We start from the raw sequence: 14370 nt of genomic DNA on the forward strand, positions 1-14370 counted from the left end.
AGTATAAAGTGACTTCCTGCATTCCTAAACCTTTGTTTCCCCTCCTACCTTGACATCTAATAGTAACAGATTGGAGCTTCCTTTCCTTTCCCCCTTTTTCTTTTTTTACCTCTGAGTACAGCTATCGGCTCCTGATACGGGGGAAGGGGAGACACAGAAAACATTGCTGGAAAGATTCCTGGATAATCCACCAACCGCCAAGCATTGCTCATGCTCTATTTTGGTCATAGCTTGATCAGACAGGGGGTAGGGGAAGAAATAGCATCATTCCCAACTGACCCAGATCTCAATGAAGTAATAAGCAGTTTCCCATAGACTGTCAAATTTAGCTGTCACATCCTTTTACTTGGGCAGTGAAACCTTTGTATGCTGTAGTCATTTCGTGCCTACTTTGCCTGAAGGACATAGAATGGCATAGAGATACTCATTTAAGACCTTTGCCGTTTTGTGTCTCCCTGCTTCCTGTGTGTTCGGAAGGTGGGGGAGGGATACATCCTGCCAAGTAAATATTATTCTCTTTCTGAAGACAGCAAACGAGAGATTGTTCTCTTACCCTTTTCTAATTCCCATTTAACATATAATGCTCAAATAATCCACATCTTTGAGACCAAATACAGGTGAGTAACAAATGTAGTAAGAGACTCCCTGATGCATTACCCCTCTTGTATTGCAGGTAATAATTTTAAACCTTCTGGAACTTGTTGTTATGAAAGAGCATTCTTTTCTTCTTTTTCTTTCTTTTTACTTTACTTTTACTGATGAGATATGTGCTCCATAATCTTCCCTATTTGTCCCATCTGGCTGGTCAGTTTGGACATGTCGAGATGACTCAAATGTATTATTACTGATTTAATTTAGATTTGTCTTTCTGCTCTAAATGGCGCTCAAGGCAGTTAGCAATAATATATACAAGTTAAAAACAAAATCTTAATTCAGACATCACATAAAAATAGATCCATAAAAACAAAAGAATAAAAGAAATAAACCCCTTTCAGCAATAGACTAGCTTACACACCAAAGGCCTGCCTGAATAAAAACAAGGATAACAGAGATGGGGCGTTCCAGAGCCTGGGGGTGACCACCAAGAAGTGTCCTCAGCAGACACACCTCCGATGGTGGTGGAGCTGAGAGAAAGGCCTCCCCTGAAGATCTTAAAACCTGGGCAAGCTCCTATGGGTGAATGCAGTCTTCTAGGTAGAACTTTCGTGGATCAGACGGCCCATTTGAAATGCTCCTGATATCCTCACTGCAGGGTGATAATGTGTTCACTATATTGTAAACAGTGGTTAGCATGGTTGTTTTTCCCACAATGAGCAGAAGGTAGTGGGGCAGGGTCTTGGAGAAATAGGGTCCTGCTTTCCCTCTCCCCCCATAAGATTTTCTCGTACCCATCTCTAATTCCCATGTAATGCTCCCATGCTCCTAGCTGTTTGGTAAAGCACCAGTCCAGGAGTGCAGGTAGCTGCTATCCATATATGCCCTTGCCTGCAAGTCCCCCTGCCTGCCTTGTACTTTAGATATTGCCAGTGCTCCATTTTCCTTACAGTCACATAGGTTCGACTTTCACCTGCTACTCGCTGTTATCAGTCTCTGAAAGTACAGCTGCTTCTTTATATTTCAATATTTGTTAAGTGAGTTGTCCTCTCATTTGACAGCTGCAACCCCTCCTCCATCGTGATACTTCTGCAAATTATCCAATTAATGAAATAAAAGCATTGGAAAATTTTGAGTTGTCTCTGCACAACATTGATGCTTAAGGTTGTTTGGGTGTGGGTGGGTGTGCTGTCTGTTTACATGTTTGTATGGAAATGGTTTTTACATTATGTACAATATTGTCTTTCATCTTTGTAAACTGCCCAGAGAGTTTTGGCTATTGGGAGGTAGAGAAATGTAATCAATGAAACAATGGATGCACTCACAGAATTTCAGTGATGTACCATCCAAAACCAAAAAGTAATGGTGTTTGATGACATATGCTTGTGTAGTTTGTTCATCTCTTGCAGTGTGAGACAGCTGTTAAATCAACTCATGTATTCATGTTCAGTTCCCTGCAGACTCTTATTTCCTTGCCTGTAGATCTGTAGTAATTCAAGAAGCTAATGTGCTTATTTCAGCAATTAATGATCCATTTCCCCTGAACTATATTTACAGAAAACACACACACACATCAACGATGACATAGCTGTTCTCAGATTCTTAGTTGGATCATTCTTCTAGTTTGGTTGTGAAAGCTGTGCACACCTCCACTCCTTTCAAAAAAAACCATTCTCATCTGCCCTGTACCACAGTAGTCATCTAATTTATCCTGTAGACCTAAACACATTCTTCATCCTAGCCTTTAACTGGTAATCATCTAGTCCCAAGCAAGCCCTTCCTTCAAGAAGGGAAGGGGCTGTGGCTCACTGGTAGAGTAGATGCTTTACTTTGCAAGCAGAGGGTCCCAAGTTCAATCCCTGGCAACTCCAGATAGAGCCGGAAATTTTCTTTCCTGACATGCTGGGGAGCCAATGCTAGCCAATACCAATGATTTATTTATTTATCTTATTGAGAACATGGGAAGGGCCATACTGGTTCATACGACAGATCCATCTAGTCCAGCATTCTGTTCACACAGTGGCCAACCAGCTGCCCACAGGAAACCCACAAGCAGGACATGAGTGCAACAGCACCCTCCCGCCCATATTCCCCCAGTAATTGGTGTACATATGCATACTGCCTCTGATACTGGAGGTGGCCCAGCACCATCAGGACGAGTAGTCATTGATAGCCTTCTCCTCCAGGAATTTGTCTAACCCCCTTTTAAAGCCATCCAAATTGATGGCCATCATTACATCTTGTGGGTAGTGAATTCCATAGTTTAACTGTGCGTTGAGTGAAGAAGTACTTATTTATTTATTTATTTATTTATTTATTTATTTTTATTGCACTTATATACCGCTCCCATAGCCAGAGCTCTCTGGGAGGTAAACAGAAATTCTAAAATTGAGATAATACTTCCTTTTATTTATCCCAAATCTCCCACCAATCAGCTTCATGGAATGACCCCATTGGGTTCTAGTATTATGGGAGAGGGAGAAAAATGTCTCTCTATCTATTTTCTCATATTACTCGAGGAGCAAAATACACCATACTCCAACTTATTATACAAGGGAAAATTAAAAAGAAAAGATCAGTGAGAAGGAGACAAACATCAACACTAAAGAACTTGAGGGAATGGTATAGTTGTTCTTCTATACAATTATTTGGAGCAGTGACGTCAGAAACAAGAATAGCTGTAATGATAGCTAGCCGCCAATAGGAGAAGGCACCTTAGAAGATCAGGGGGTTGGACTCGATGGCCTCGTAGACCCCTTCCAACTCTACTATTCTATAATTCTAAGAAGAATCCATCTTCTCCACACCATTATATAATTTTGTACACCTCTGTCATGTCCCCCTCACTTACCTTTTCACTAAGTGAAATCATCCCAGCTGTTGTATTTGTATGCTGCTTTTCTACCAAAAAATGGCACTCAAGGCAGCTTACAGAGACATTTAAAATTGATTGAAATGATACATTAACTAAAGTACAATAAAAACACAACAGTTATGACAGCACTGGGCTAGAGGGACACATGCTCTGACTCAGGCAGGATAAAGCAGCTTATTATGTTCCTAAGAACTCAATGATACATACCAGTCTTGGGGTGACACCTCTTTCTGCATCTTTGGATAGATAGTGTGCATTATCCCCTAACACCAGCACCTTCCAGGATGTTTTAGTTTTCCTCTAGTGAAACTGATGGGACAAAAAGCCGTTTACAGTCTGTCTAGTCATTTTCATCACTCCACTTACTGGAATGGGACTAGAGCAAAGCAGCAGCAATGTTGAATAGAAAAATGAATCAAACAGCATTCCCCTTCCTCCCATTATGTCTGTGCACTAATCTACCAAAGCTCCATGAGGACTAGTACCATGTTAACACCAAGATGGAAGTTTCTCCCTATCTTCTGCAAAAATTACCATCCCTATAGAGCCTTAGAGAGCACAATAGTACATGAGGTGAGCGTGGCCCCTCAAGTATTATTATTGCATATTAAATCTCAGCTTTTCCTGAAGCATCTTCAAAGACCAAAGATTAGTAAGGAAGAAATCAATAGGTCTTCCATTTTTAAGGATCAAATATAAAAAAATACCATTCTAGGATGCAGTATTTGAATTTGCATATATAGTGTTTGAAGACAGCAAAATCATAATAGCTTTGAATCAAAGTCAAATTTCATTGATTGATCCTGCAGGTTCCAGAGCTTCTTGTAGGGGAATAATAATGCTTACATTATTTTAATCACAATGTAAAGTAGTTTAAACATGAGTACAATGGAACAACCTCATTAAAAGCAAGAGTTCCAGAAGGGGAGGGGGGAAACACACCAAAGAAATTTATATTGCATGTGAGGCTTCCCCAACAGCACATGAACTGTTCCTTTGGATTCCAACTGGTCTGTAGCATCAAGGTAATCTTTCAGGTAGGGACAAACTCTTTACCATTAATTGCGCAATTAATGTGGTTGTCCCTAATTGTTGGTGTAAAATGCTCAATTGTCCTGATGTCAGTTCAGTGCCCAAATATTAGTGAAGCATTTAGACATTGTATTCTAGCATAGTTTTTAGTTGCATCTGCTGCTTCAGCTCTGTGCTCATGATTGACTCCTTTGACTGTCATTTAATTTGCCTGCTCGCTGTACAGAAAGCATATCGAGAAGTTTGATCTTCCTCCTAGGAAAGCACAATCATTATTTTTGCATAAAAGTAAAATCTGTGGGATGAGATAAGAGAGTGAGAATGGGGAGAGGAGAGAACAGAAGCAGGAGAAGATCAAGGTTGGTGGTGGAGGAAGCTATCAAAAGGTGACCAGACAGAGATGAGGTCAACGTGATTAAAATGATACATACAGAGTTAATCTTACATTGTGGCAGGTGGCTTCAAAATGCTGTTGGCTAGAGGTTAAATAGTATAAACACCCTGTCCAGACAAGGCATTTGGCCTCAATCCGCTTATCTACATATTTTTGTTGTATATTTTACTTTTCCAACTTCTATTCTGTTGATCTGAAGAGATGCAAAGATTGAAATTGGAGCAATGTCCTGGGCAATCCTGTATTTCTAAGTGTTCTGAGTTGTTGTTGTTGTTGTTATAACCCATCCTTCCTCCAAAGGTGGCACAGAGTGGCATACAATATTAGTAAAACAAGCACCAGTAAGACAATAAAATCCTACTATCATAATAAAAACATTTTAAAATACAACAATAATCACCTTACCTAAAAACACCAAAAACCAACAAGTCAGGAGCCAGATGCTTTTGTAAATGAAAAGGTCTTTAACTTACTTTTAAAAGTATTTAGTGGGGGCTTGTTGCACCTTAGCATGAACTGGGGGCCTCCACAGAGAGTGCCCTAACTTACATCCTGACCCTCTTCAACTTATTTATATGGGGTTGGGGGGACAAATGAGCAGGCATTTCCTCCATGTCGGAGAGCCGTAATTGGCTGGTGAAGGGGAGGCACTTGCTCAGTCATTGGGCCCCACTTCCTTAATGGGTTTAGTTGCTGAAAGCAAGACCTTTCCTGAGGCATTGGCTGGTGCATCTTGGAGGAAGAATAATGGACTAGATATGAGGTTCCACAATGTGGTGCCCATTGGGCACCACTGTACCCATGACACCTGCCTTCACATCAGCGGGGGCTCCCTGTCCTTCATGATTTTAAAAAAAGATAACTTGAATTTTAAAGAAATTAACTGGGAGGCTGGTCTGCTTCAAAGCGAAGTGCTACCCTCCAGTGCTAACCTTGGGGGCTAGAGGGGGGAGGAGGAGCAAGAGTGTGTGTTTAGATTGAGCTGTGTGCGCACATGGGCATGTGCTTTGATTGTGTGTATGTGTGGTACATGTGTGTTAGCAGGTTGGTTGGTTGATTTACTTTGGTGTATGTTTTGCCTGGGTTTTGTAGGGTGCGTTCTGTTGAGATGTGGTGTTTGTGTGTTAACTGGGTTTTTGAGTGTATGGGGGATTGGCTGTATGGCTGGCCTTTTTGCCATGTGGGGGTGCTGCTGTGAAACTGGCATTTTGTTGTGTTTTATGGGGGCAAATTTGTGATTTGGCACCTCACCTCTGCCTTCTAATCAGTTCTCTGAGCCTCATTAGTTTTTCTTCTGTGAATGAAGATTGGAACAGAAAACTGTGGGTTTAAAAAAGTAGTTTTGTGTTTTGGAACGCAGACCACCGGTGATCTGTTATTGGGCAAGGCACTTTTCTTTTAGCCTCACTACTTCTAGGAAATGTGTTTTGTGACACGCCATGCCCAACATGGCAGCTATTTTGTGAACAGGCAAGTCCTTGTGGCAGCCATTTTTCAAGAGTACCCATGACACTTGCAAAATTACAAGTGTGCATTGCTACCACCAATTATTATTGTTGTAGATACACAGCAGAGCTCATGAGCAATTTTAGAAGAATTCTGTGGGTGAAAAAAACCTTCTGATTGAAGTACAGTTTTTTTTAATTTTGTTTTTAAATTATGGATTCCCCCCCCCCCTTAGGTGTCAAAATGGGCACACTTAATGAGAAGTTGTCAGCAACTAGATGAATAATACAAGTTGTTGACAGGAACAAATTAAGTCTTATTTGAAAAAATTGAGCTTCATTGGAATGTCTTTCTTCAGTGATACTGTATATTTTTTGCCAAAAAAGCAGAAACAGAATGATAAAGCTGAAGAGTTCTAAAAAAAAAAAATCTGATCTGCCTAGCATTGGCTCTTGAATAAGTGATAAGAAACATAATTTTATTCCAGGACTCTCCAGAGTCTTTTTCTATTTATATTCTAAATGTTTATAAGTACCACATCCAAAGCTGAATAAATCCCATGGACGTGTTTCAAATTGTTTCAGTAAGGTTTGTTCCTGGCCGTTCAATTTGGAATACTGCCGTGATTTCTATTTTAGAGTAAAAGAGAAATGGAAAAAAGGTGAAATACACAATGCTTTTAATTTTTTGGCAGGGATGTTAATAAGAAGCACTATTCCTTCTAAATTAGCAATCAACATTGCAGAATCCATCGTCAAAATGGGCTCTTAATGTAGTCTCCTTCCAGGCAGATAACATTACAGTTGTTTTAAAGTATCTCCTCTTTAAAGGATTAATCTTATTCCAGACATTCACAACCTCACATAAAATAATGGATGCCTTTTTCTAAAGACCCCAAGGTAGTATATAAATGTCCCTCATGGTAGAAACGTTGCTCTCAGCTTTCTTCTTTCCCAAACAAGTGACATTCTGTGGTTGTAGACAACTGGTTTGTAAAGGTGTCGAGGTTGTCTTCAGCATTCCAGAAACACAAGCCTTAGCTAGACCTAAGGTTTATCCCGGGATCATGCCGGGGTCATCCCTGTTCATGTAAATGACACACAGGGGATCCCAGGATAAATCTTAGGTCTAGCTAAAGCCACAGTATCATTTGCGCCCAATAGTTAACCATTCTCTCTTATGAGAAGAACATGTTTGGCACACTCCCAAGAAACGGCAGAGTGTTGAAGCCTGTTCATGGATGGACCTGAGTTTTGGGACAGGGCGCATTAAAGATAGACATGGACAGGTACCTGCCTGAGGGCCCACACCTGCTTGAGGGGCCTGCTGGCAAGATCAGCCTGTATTGTTCCTTCTCTTCATCACTGCAACCTGCTTGTCCACCCACTTCTCTCTCTGGTCCTGGCAATGGTGGTGGTGTGAAGGTATTTGTTCACTGGCTCTCTGCCTGTCAAGCAAGCAAGTGGTAGCAATTCTGAGAGAGAAGATGAGCAGCAGCAACTGGTAACAATGATAGTGAGAAGGTAGACTCACTGGGGGAGGGGGCCCATTAAGGATGGTTTTCCCCAAGGACCCTCAAAAACCTGGAGCCAGCACTGATTGTAGCTGTCATTTCCAGGTTAGTCTCATAAATGGGGGAGCTGGTATAAGACAACTGGCCTCCGAAGTTGAGTATGACCGAAGTTCTCTTCCACGCTTGTTTGAAACTGTTAACTGAAAAAATGTGGTCTTTTCATGCTCCCTAACAGAGTTACAGTTCACTGGGAGCATTTCTTCTCATGCAGGCCCCACAAATAAGAGGGAGAGTTGGAAAAATAATAGTTTTGCTCACAGTGGGAGGTTGTGTGGTTCTCTGGGTTTGGTCTTACATCGGCCATCTTCTTAGGCCCAAGTGATATTTGGGAATAAAATCTCCACAAACTGTGTGAAAAACTGCAGTCTCTTGATTCGTGATACATTTGTAAGGTAAGCTTGACAGCTGAGCAAGTTCCTAGCATTTTCCCAGTTTGCTCTAGAAAAAAATAGGTTTGATTTTGAGCATCGGTGGTTCTTTATTTTATATTTTTAGTGAGGGGTGTTTTAAAAGGCTTCCTTATTTGATAGAATGCTTGGCTGGTTGTGGGTAGATAAATGTTTAATTTCATCAGACGTGACAGCATTTCAACAAAATGTGATGTATAATTGTTCGGACTGACACCAGCTCTCCCCTCCTCCTCCCCCCAGTACAGAGACTTCCCTCCTTTTCCGCATGTTAATTAACTGCATCTCTGTAGAATTTTCTTCTGGTTAAATAATTAATATGCAGATTTAGTGCACTTGCTTTACAATTTCTCATTCCAGTTCTCTAGATTGCATTGTTCACGGTTCTCCTTCAGAACCTCTCTTAATTTTAAGCTCTTGTTTGAAGGCTCTACTCCTTTATAAATATACAAAAATTAATATACAGTTTTATACAAAAATTAATATACGTGCATGCTATTTTATTTTATTTTAGCTCCAGGAGATAGGTAGGTAGGTAGGTAGGTAGGTAGATAGATAGATAGATAGATAGATAGATAGATAGATAGATAGATAGATAGATAGATAGATGATTGATTAGAGGTGAATTAATCCCAGCATAAAAGGACACGGTTAGATGAAGATTATGTGAGCCAGTTGAAGACAGGGGAAGAATGGAGGCCCAAAGAGTTTAATGCTGTAGTTCAGGGGGTGGGCAGAAGGTAGATTGGGTTCTACTGGGAGATCACTGGATGATTTGCAATAGATCAATAAGAGTTTCCAACTTCCACTTGTTTAACAATACCAATAAAAAAAAATCCTCCCAATCCAAATTAGGCTGTTGGAATCTCTCATCTATACTAAACTAGATATAAATTTGTACTTGTATATGTAGATCCATGTCAACATAAGGCTCATGGAGTACAGTAGTGTCAAGATGCGGTAGCCTTCCCTCTACACAGTCAACACAACAGAGACCCTGCCTTCAAGCTAATATGGTTTTATTGTGCTAATGGCAAGTTTTTCTACAATTCAGCTTCAGTGTAACTCAAAGACTGCTCCAGGGCCTAAATAGCTAATCCTGAGCTCTCTTATTAGGGAAGGCATTTGCAAGGTAGTGATGTCTGTCACAATAGGCAGTTGGCAAAACCTGAAAAGCTGTTCAAGCCCCTCCCTTATGGTGGCTCCATTTGCATTTGGTCCAATGGGTGGCTATTCTGGTGGAGTGCATCAAACGCTCCTCTCTTCAGAGACTTGGTTCCCCACCCAGGTGGTGGTGGAGGAGGCTGTATCTCGGCCTGAGCCACCTCTTTGTCAAGGCATTGGGAAGCTTTTCCCCCAACTTCTGGAGATTCTCAGGGAATTTCCTCCCCTGCTCGCTGGTCTTCCTGTTCTCAGCTCTGAATCAGAATTGGTATCATCAGAACTGCAGAGAACTGCTGGGATCAATCCTGACAAGTAGGCAGTTAGCTCCACCTTCTGAGCCACCGGTTTGCATCTGGCTCCACTCACCCCCAGCCACTATTTTGCATGTGACTCTGGTTAGTCGACCTTAGGGTTCAAGTAAAAAATAAATTAGTAGATCCCACAAGTTTGAACTCTGCTTATACCTGCTTTGGCGATGCCTCTCTGTGCCTTGCTGCAGAGTAACTTTTGGTTTTTCATTTTTTGTGTAAACCAAGTAGTCACTACCTGTCATTGCCACACCTACCAGCACCGTTTGGGTAGCATCGTTACCTAGATCCCAAAACCATGAAGCAAAATGAACTAATACAAGCTGTTTGGATTTCCACTGTCTGGGGCCTGCAACTCTCCCTACATTAGCAGAAGGAGACCTGCCTATCTTTCTAGTAGCACTACTGTTTCCCTGTTGTATAAAAGCAATGGGTGCTGATTGATAATACTGTTTCAGTAGTTATCCAAACATCTCATGGACTTTGTTCAGTGGTGGCTTTGCGTTCTGAATGCTTGCCCTGCCACCAATACTCCCCAGTGGGGCGAATCTTTGAAATGGCCATGGTGCCCGGGAGGGACAACTCCGTCAATTTTGGTTTCTTTCAGTTTCTCATTTTTCCAGCCTTACATTGGGTTCATCTCAAATGTTAAGAATTTTTTCCAGTCTTAAGATTGGTTTGTCCTTTCTGCATGAAATTCACACACAGTTTTGTGTGCATTTCTTGGGATACATGCATTCTTGGATGCAATTTTGCCTAACATACACATTTTTGCAAGTTCTTTTCCTAATATAGTACATTTTTGAACATTGTTTTCACTACGCATTTTTGTGTGCCCTTTTCCCCCTAATGTACACATTTTTGTTTGCGTTTTTTTTAATTGGAAAACTCCATTGCGCGCATTTGAAAAGATAATTGAGTTTCAGTTTCCATATTGGTTTGAAAGTGCAAAATTCTGAACTGAACACATTTCTTACCTATCCTTAGTGCTCGGGCACTCCAATTATAGGTTTTAGAAAATAGCTACTCATGGTGGCTCTGACACTGTGCCAGACTTTCTCATCTTTTTGGCTGGTGGGGATACCTAAACCAGTAAGACCAACACAGATGAACAAAGGAATGAGAAGTCCTCCATTGTGCCATGTCTAGTCCCTCTAGGTTATAGATAGGGTGGCTTTGTTGCAGAGAAGTTAGTCTTGCTTTGTGGGGGATAACTTACTTAGGGATAGACAACCCCCCCTCCCGCAATGTCTGTTCTGGGTGGGGAGGGCCCACTATGAGCAAATCCACACCAGGGCTCTGCGGACATCCGGACCCCGTGGATTTTCCCAGGGCCCAGGTGCATCTGCAGCTTTCCGGCTTTATAACACACAAGATACACTAATGGCAGTTGCCATTAGCCTATTGTGGGAAAATTACAGCAGTAATGGGTGTATTTTGCACCATTTGTAGCCACAATTAAAGTAGAACTAAATGCTTTACGGCCACAAATGGCATAAAATATGCCAATTATGGCTGTGATTTTCCCACGATAAGCTAATGACAACCACCCTTAGTGTATCTTGTGTATAAAGCTGAAGAGCCACGAAATCCAGAGGATGCACAAGTAAAGGGGGGCAGTCAGCTGTGGACTCCGCAGATTGGATTCTGGGGAGTCCAGCCTCATTGGTGTCTGCAGTAGATTTCTCCAGCATCCCTAACTGTACTGCTGTTGTACCCCCTTTTAAAAAGTGGGGGCATAAACATGTTCTCCAGAGCTGGGGAAATAACAAAAAATTGAAAAGCATTTTCCATTTTCTGCCTTAAAGGGAACTGTATCAATTTCATTTCTGCTACCAAAACCAGGGAAGGTGAAACCGGCATGGTTTTGTTTACCTTCCCCACTTCAGCAAGTCTTTCTAAACTCTCAAGGCAAAGTCTGGAGAAGACCCTTACTGGGACTTTGAGAAGAAGCTGGCAAGGGAACTCTCTGGTTTTTGTCTTCATACGTTGAAATAAAGACAAAAAGGGCTCTCACCAGTTTCACATCCTTCACTGGACTCTAGGCCCAGTTCGACTGAGGCTACAATCCTTACACATTTTCCTGAAAGTCAGTCCTATTGAGCTCAATGGACTTTAAATCTGAGTAGGCATGTATAGAATTGTATGGTTCAAGTGGCAGCTCCATGCATAGGATCTTCCTCAGTTTTTCAGTGACTTAAAAGCAGCTGTTTCTAGGATCTTTTGTTAAATGTTTATTTAGTTACAGTCTGGTGACCTTGTGTAAATTTTACAAATCTGAAACTGAAAAGTTGCTATGGGAAGTGCTCATCTCTCTCTGGACTGAAACACTGGGGGATCAGGAGACCCAAAGGGTGGGGCAAGGGGAAGGGGTGATACGGGGGATCGTGCTGCTGTCCCCTCCAAAGACCCATGCATGGGTGGGGCTTTGGTGAGCAATGGGGCAGGGGCCAGTAATGCACACAGGAGCTGAGGCAGGGGGCACCTTGCTTTCTGGGGGCCTGGGTCAAAATGCCAAAGTTGCTGGGGTGGTGGTGGTGGTGGTAGCTTAGCCCTTTTGTTTAAAACTGCACAGGAAAGAAGAAGGGTAAAATCACGTAGCAATTGGTCCCTATAATACAAACATCACGTAACTTCTGCATATGGGAAGTTAGGAATAAGGATGTCCTGATTTATACAGTAAAACTGGAGTTATAGCATTTTTTGAGGAGCCGTTGCAGATTGTTTCTAGATTGCGTTTGTGCTGGAAGTACCCAAAGAAAAGGCTGCTCAGGTGTTACTGAGACTTCTTCGTTTTAATCCACAGGTAATGCAAGTGGTGAGGGAGCAAATAATGAGAGCGCTGACCACGAAGCCTAGTTCTCTGGATCAATTCAAAAGCAAACTTCAGAATCTAAGCTACGCCGAAATACTGAAAATCCGCCAATCTGAGAGGATGAACCAGGAAGACTTCCAGTCTCGTCCAATTTTGTAGGTGTTCTCCTGTAAATGTCTTGCTTCCCTCCTCGCAGCCTCCTTGAAAGGTCTAACTAATGTGAATGACATTTCTGAGCTCTTCAGGAGTCACCCTGGGGAATAAAAATGGTTCAGGGCTGCTGTTTGAAAGCAGGGCAGTCACATCTACTTGGCATGTGCTCACTTCCTTCTGCAGGAATAAATAATAATAAAAAAAGCCTCTTTGTGTTCACCTAAAGTGGACTCTTCTAATCCCTGGAGGGCTCAGAGTAGTTTATTTGCAGCAAACGATGCTTTGACATTTTCACCCTCTGTGTGTGTGTGTCCTTTTTCCCCACTCTATGATTTTTTTTTCTTCTGCCCAGTTCCTCATAGAAAACAAAATGTCTCCATCCATAAACTTGGCAAAATGAAGGCTATAGCAGAAGCCCACAGCCACAAGGACCCCATGAAAACAGATTGAATTTCTACCCTATCTCTTATGCCAGTAAAAAAAAAAAAGAGTTACTTAACTGCTATAAATCATCTTTCTCATTTCCATGTATTAAATGATATTTAGTATTACTTTTTCATCATTTTGTGCTATTGGAGCTGGAGGCCAATTACCAACCCATCTTGTCTCTCAGGCCCATTTCATATGTTAACAAGGGTGCCATAGTTGCCACGCCACCCATGGCAGATCCCAGACCATTTTTAGCCATCAAGCACAATGGAGCAGGTGGTTTTTGCAGGTTACACAGCAGTTGTGCTTAATTTATCATCAAGTTTATTTTTATAATCTTCATATTTTCTTAACAAATCAAAGCATGGCTATAACCTAATAGATTGCGGTCACCCGATGCTCCCTACTGACAGAATGTGAAATCGAGTTTAAATATTGGATAAGCATGCATTTTCTGCCTGAGGGGTTTCATTCTCAAATGATTTCTAAAGACCCAGGGCGAGGCTGATGCAGTTTTGGAGGATATGTAATGCGATTTCTCGATGCACTGTAAGGTTTTGTTCTTCAATTTGCTGACAAAGTGAGTTAATTCTGAAGAGATTATTTATAGTACTAAATTACACCAGAGGCCTGCATCCAAAGCTTTGGTCCATACTATTCAAAAACGTGAGAATTTAGTCCATTCAAAATCCTCAGGCAGCAAAATGTCTTGGGCTGGCCCTGGAACGCAGGAGTCAAGGTTCTAAGGAAGTCGCGGTGCTTCCATGGCAATGCTCTGTGGAGAGCATGAATGAACCCCAGGAACTGAACCTGGAACGCAGGAGTCGAGGTTCTAGGGAAGTCGCGGTGCTTCCATGGCAATGCTCCGTGGAGAGCATGAATGAACCCCAGGAACCAAGCATCAGCCCCGCCTGCTTAGCTCCTGACGGCCCAAGTCCCAGGCATGCAGCCAGACTTCAAAGGCGATAATGCTCCCTTCTCCTCACAGAGAGATACAGTTGAGGGTGCAGTTATTGGTCATGTTGCCAGTAGAGACAAAGGAGCCAGAACCAATTCTGTGAGGCAGGCTTCTTGACAGAATGATATTCAAATTCCTCACTACATTTCAAATATAAAGGTTCTTCCTCAAGGGAAGCTAGTCAAGAAAGTAACGAGTAGGTGCGTGCGTGTTTCAATTTCC

At 41.9% G+C, this 14370-nt stretch overlaps 1 protein-coding gene across 4 annotated transcripts in view; it reads left to right on the forward strand.

Moving 5' to 3' along the window:
• The window catches only part of ELMO1 (engulfment and cell motility 1), a 361047-nt gene that overhangs the window by 327387 nt on the left and 19290 nt on the right, over positions 1 to 14370 (forward strand). For all 4 annotated transcript variants that reach the window (XM_063129690.1, XM_063129691.1, XM_063129692.1 and 1 more), the window contains one exon: positions 12600 to 12763. In XM_063129690.1, the coding sequence (XP_062985760.1) occupies positions 12600 to 12763 (164 nt within the window). The remainder of the gene's footprint in view (positions 1 to 12599; positions 12764 to 14370) is intronic.

This window comes from Elgaria multicarinata, chromosome 1 (genome assembly GCF_023053635.1).
Source record: "Elgaria multicarinata webbii isolate HBS135686 ecotype San Diego chromosome 1, rElgMul1.1.pri, whole genome shotgun sequence".
In the NCBI taxonomy this organism is placed as follows: domain Eukaryota; kingdom Metazoa; phylum Chordata; class Lepidosauria; order Squamata; family Anguidae; genus Elgaria; species Elgaria multicarinata.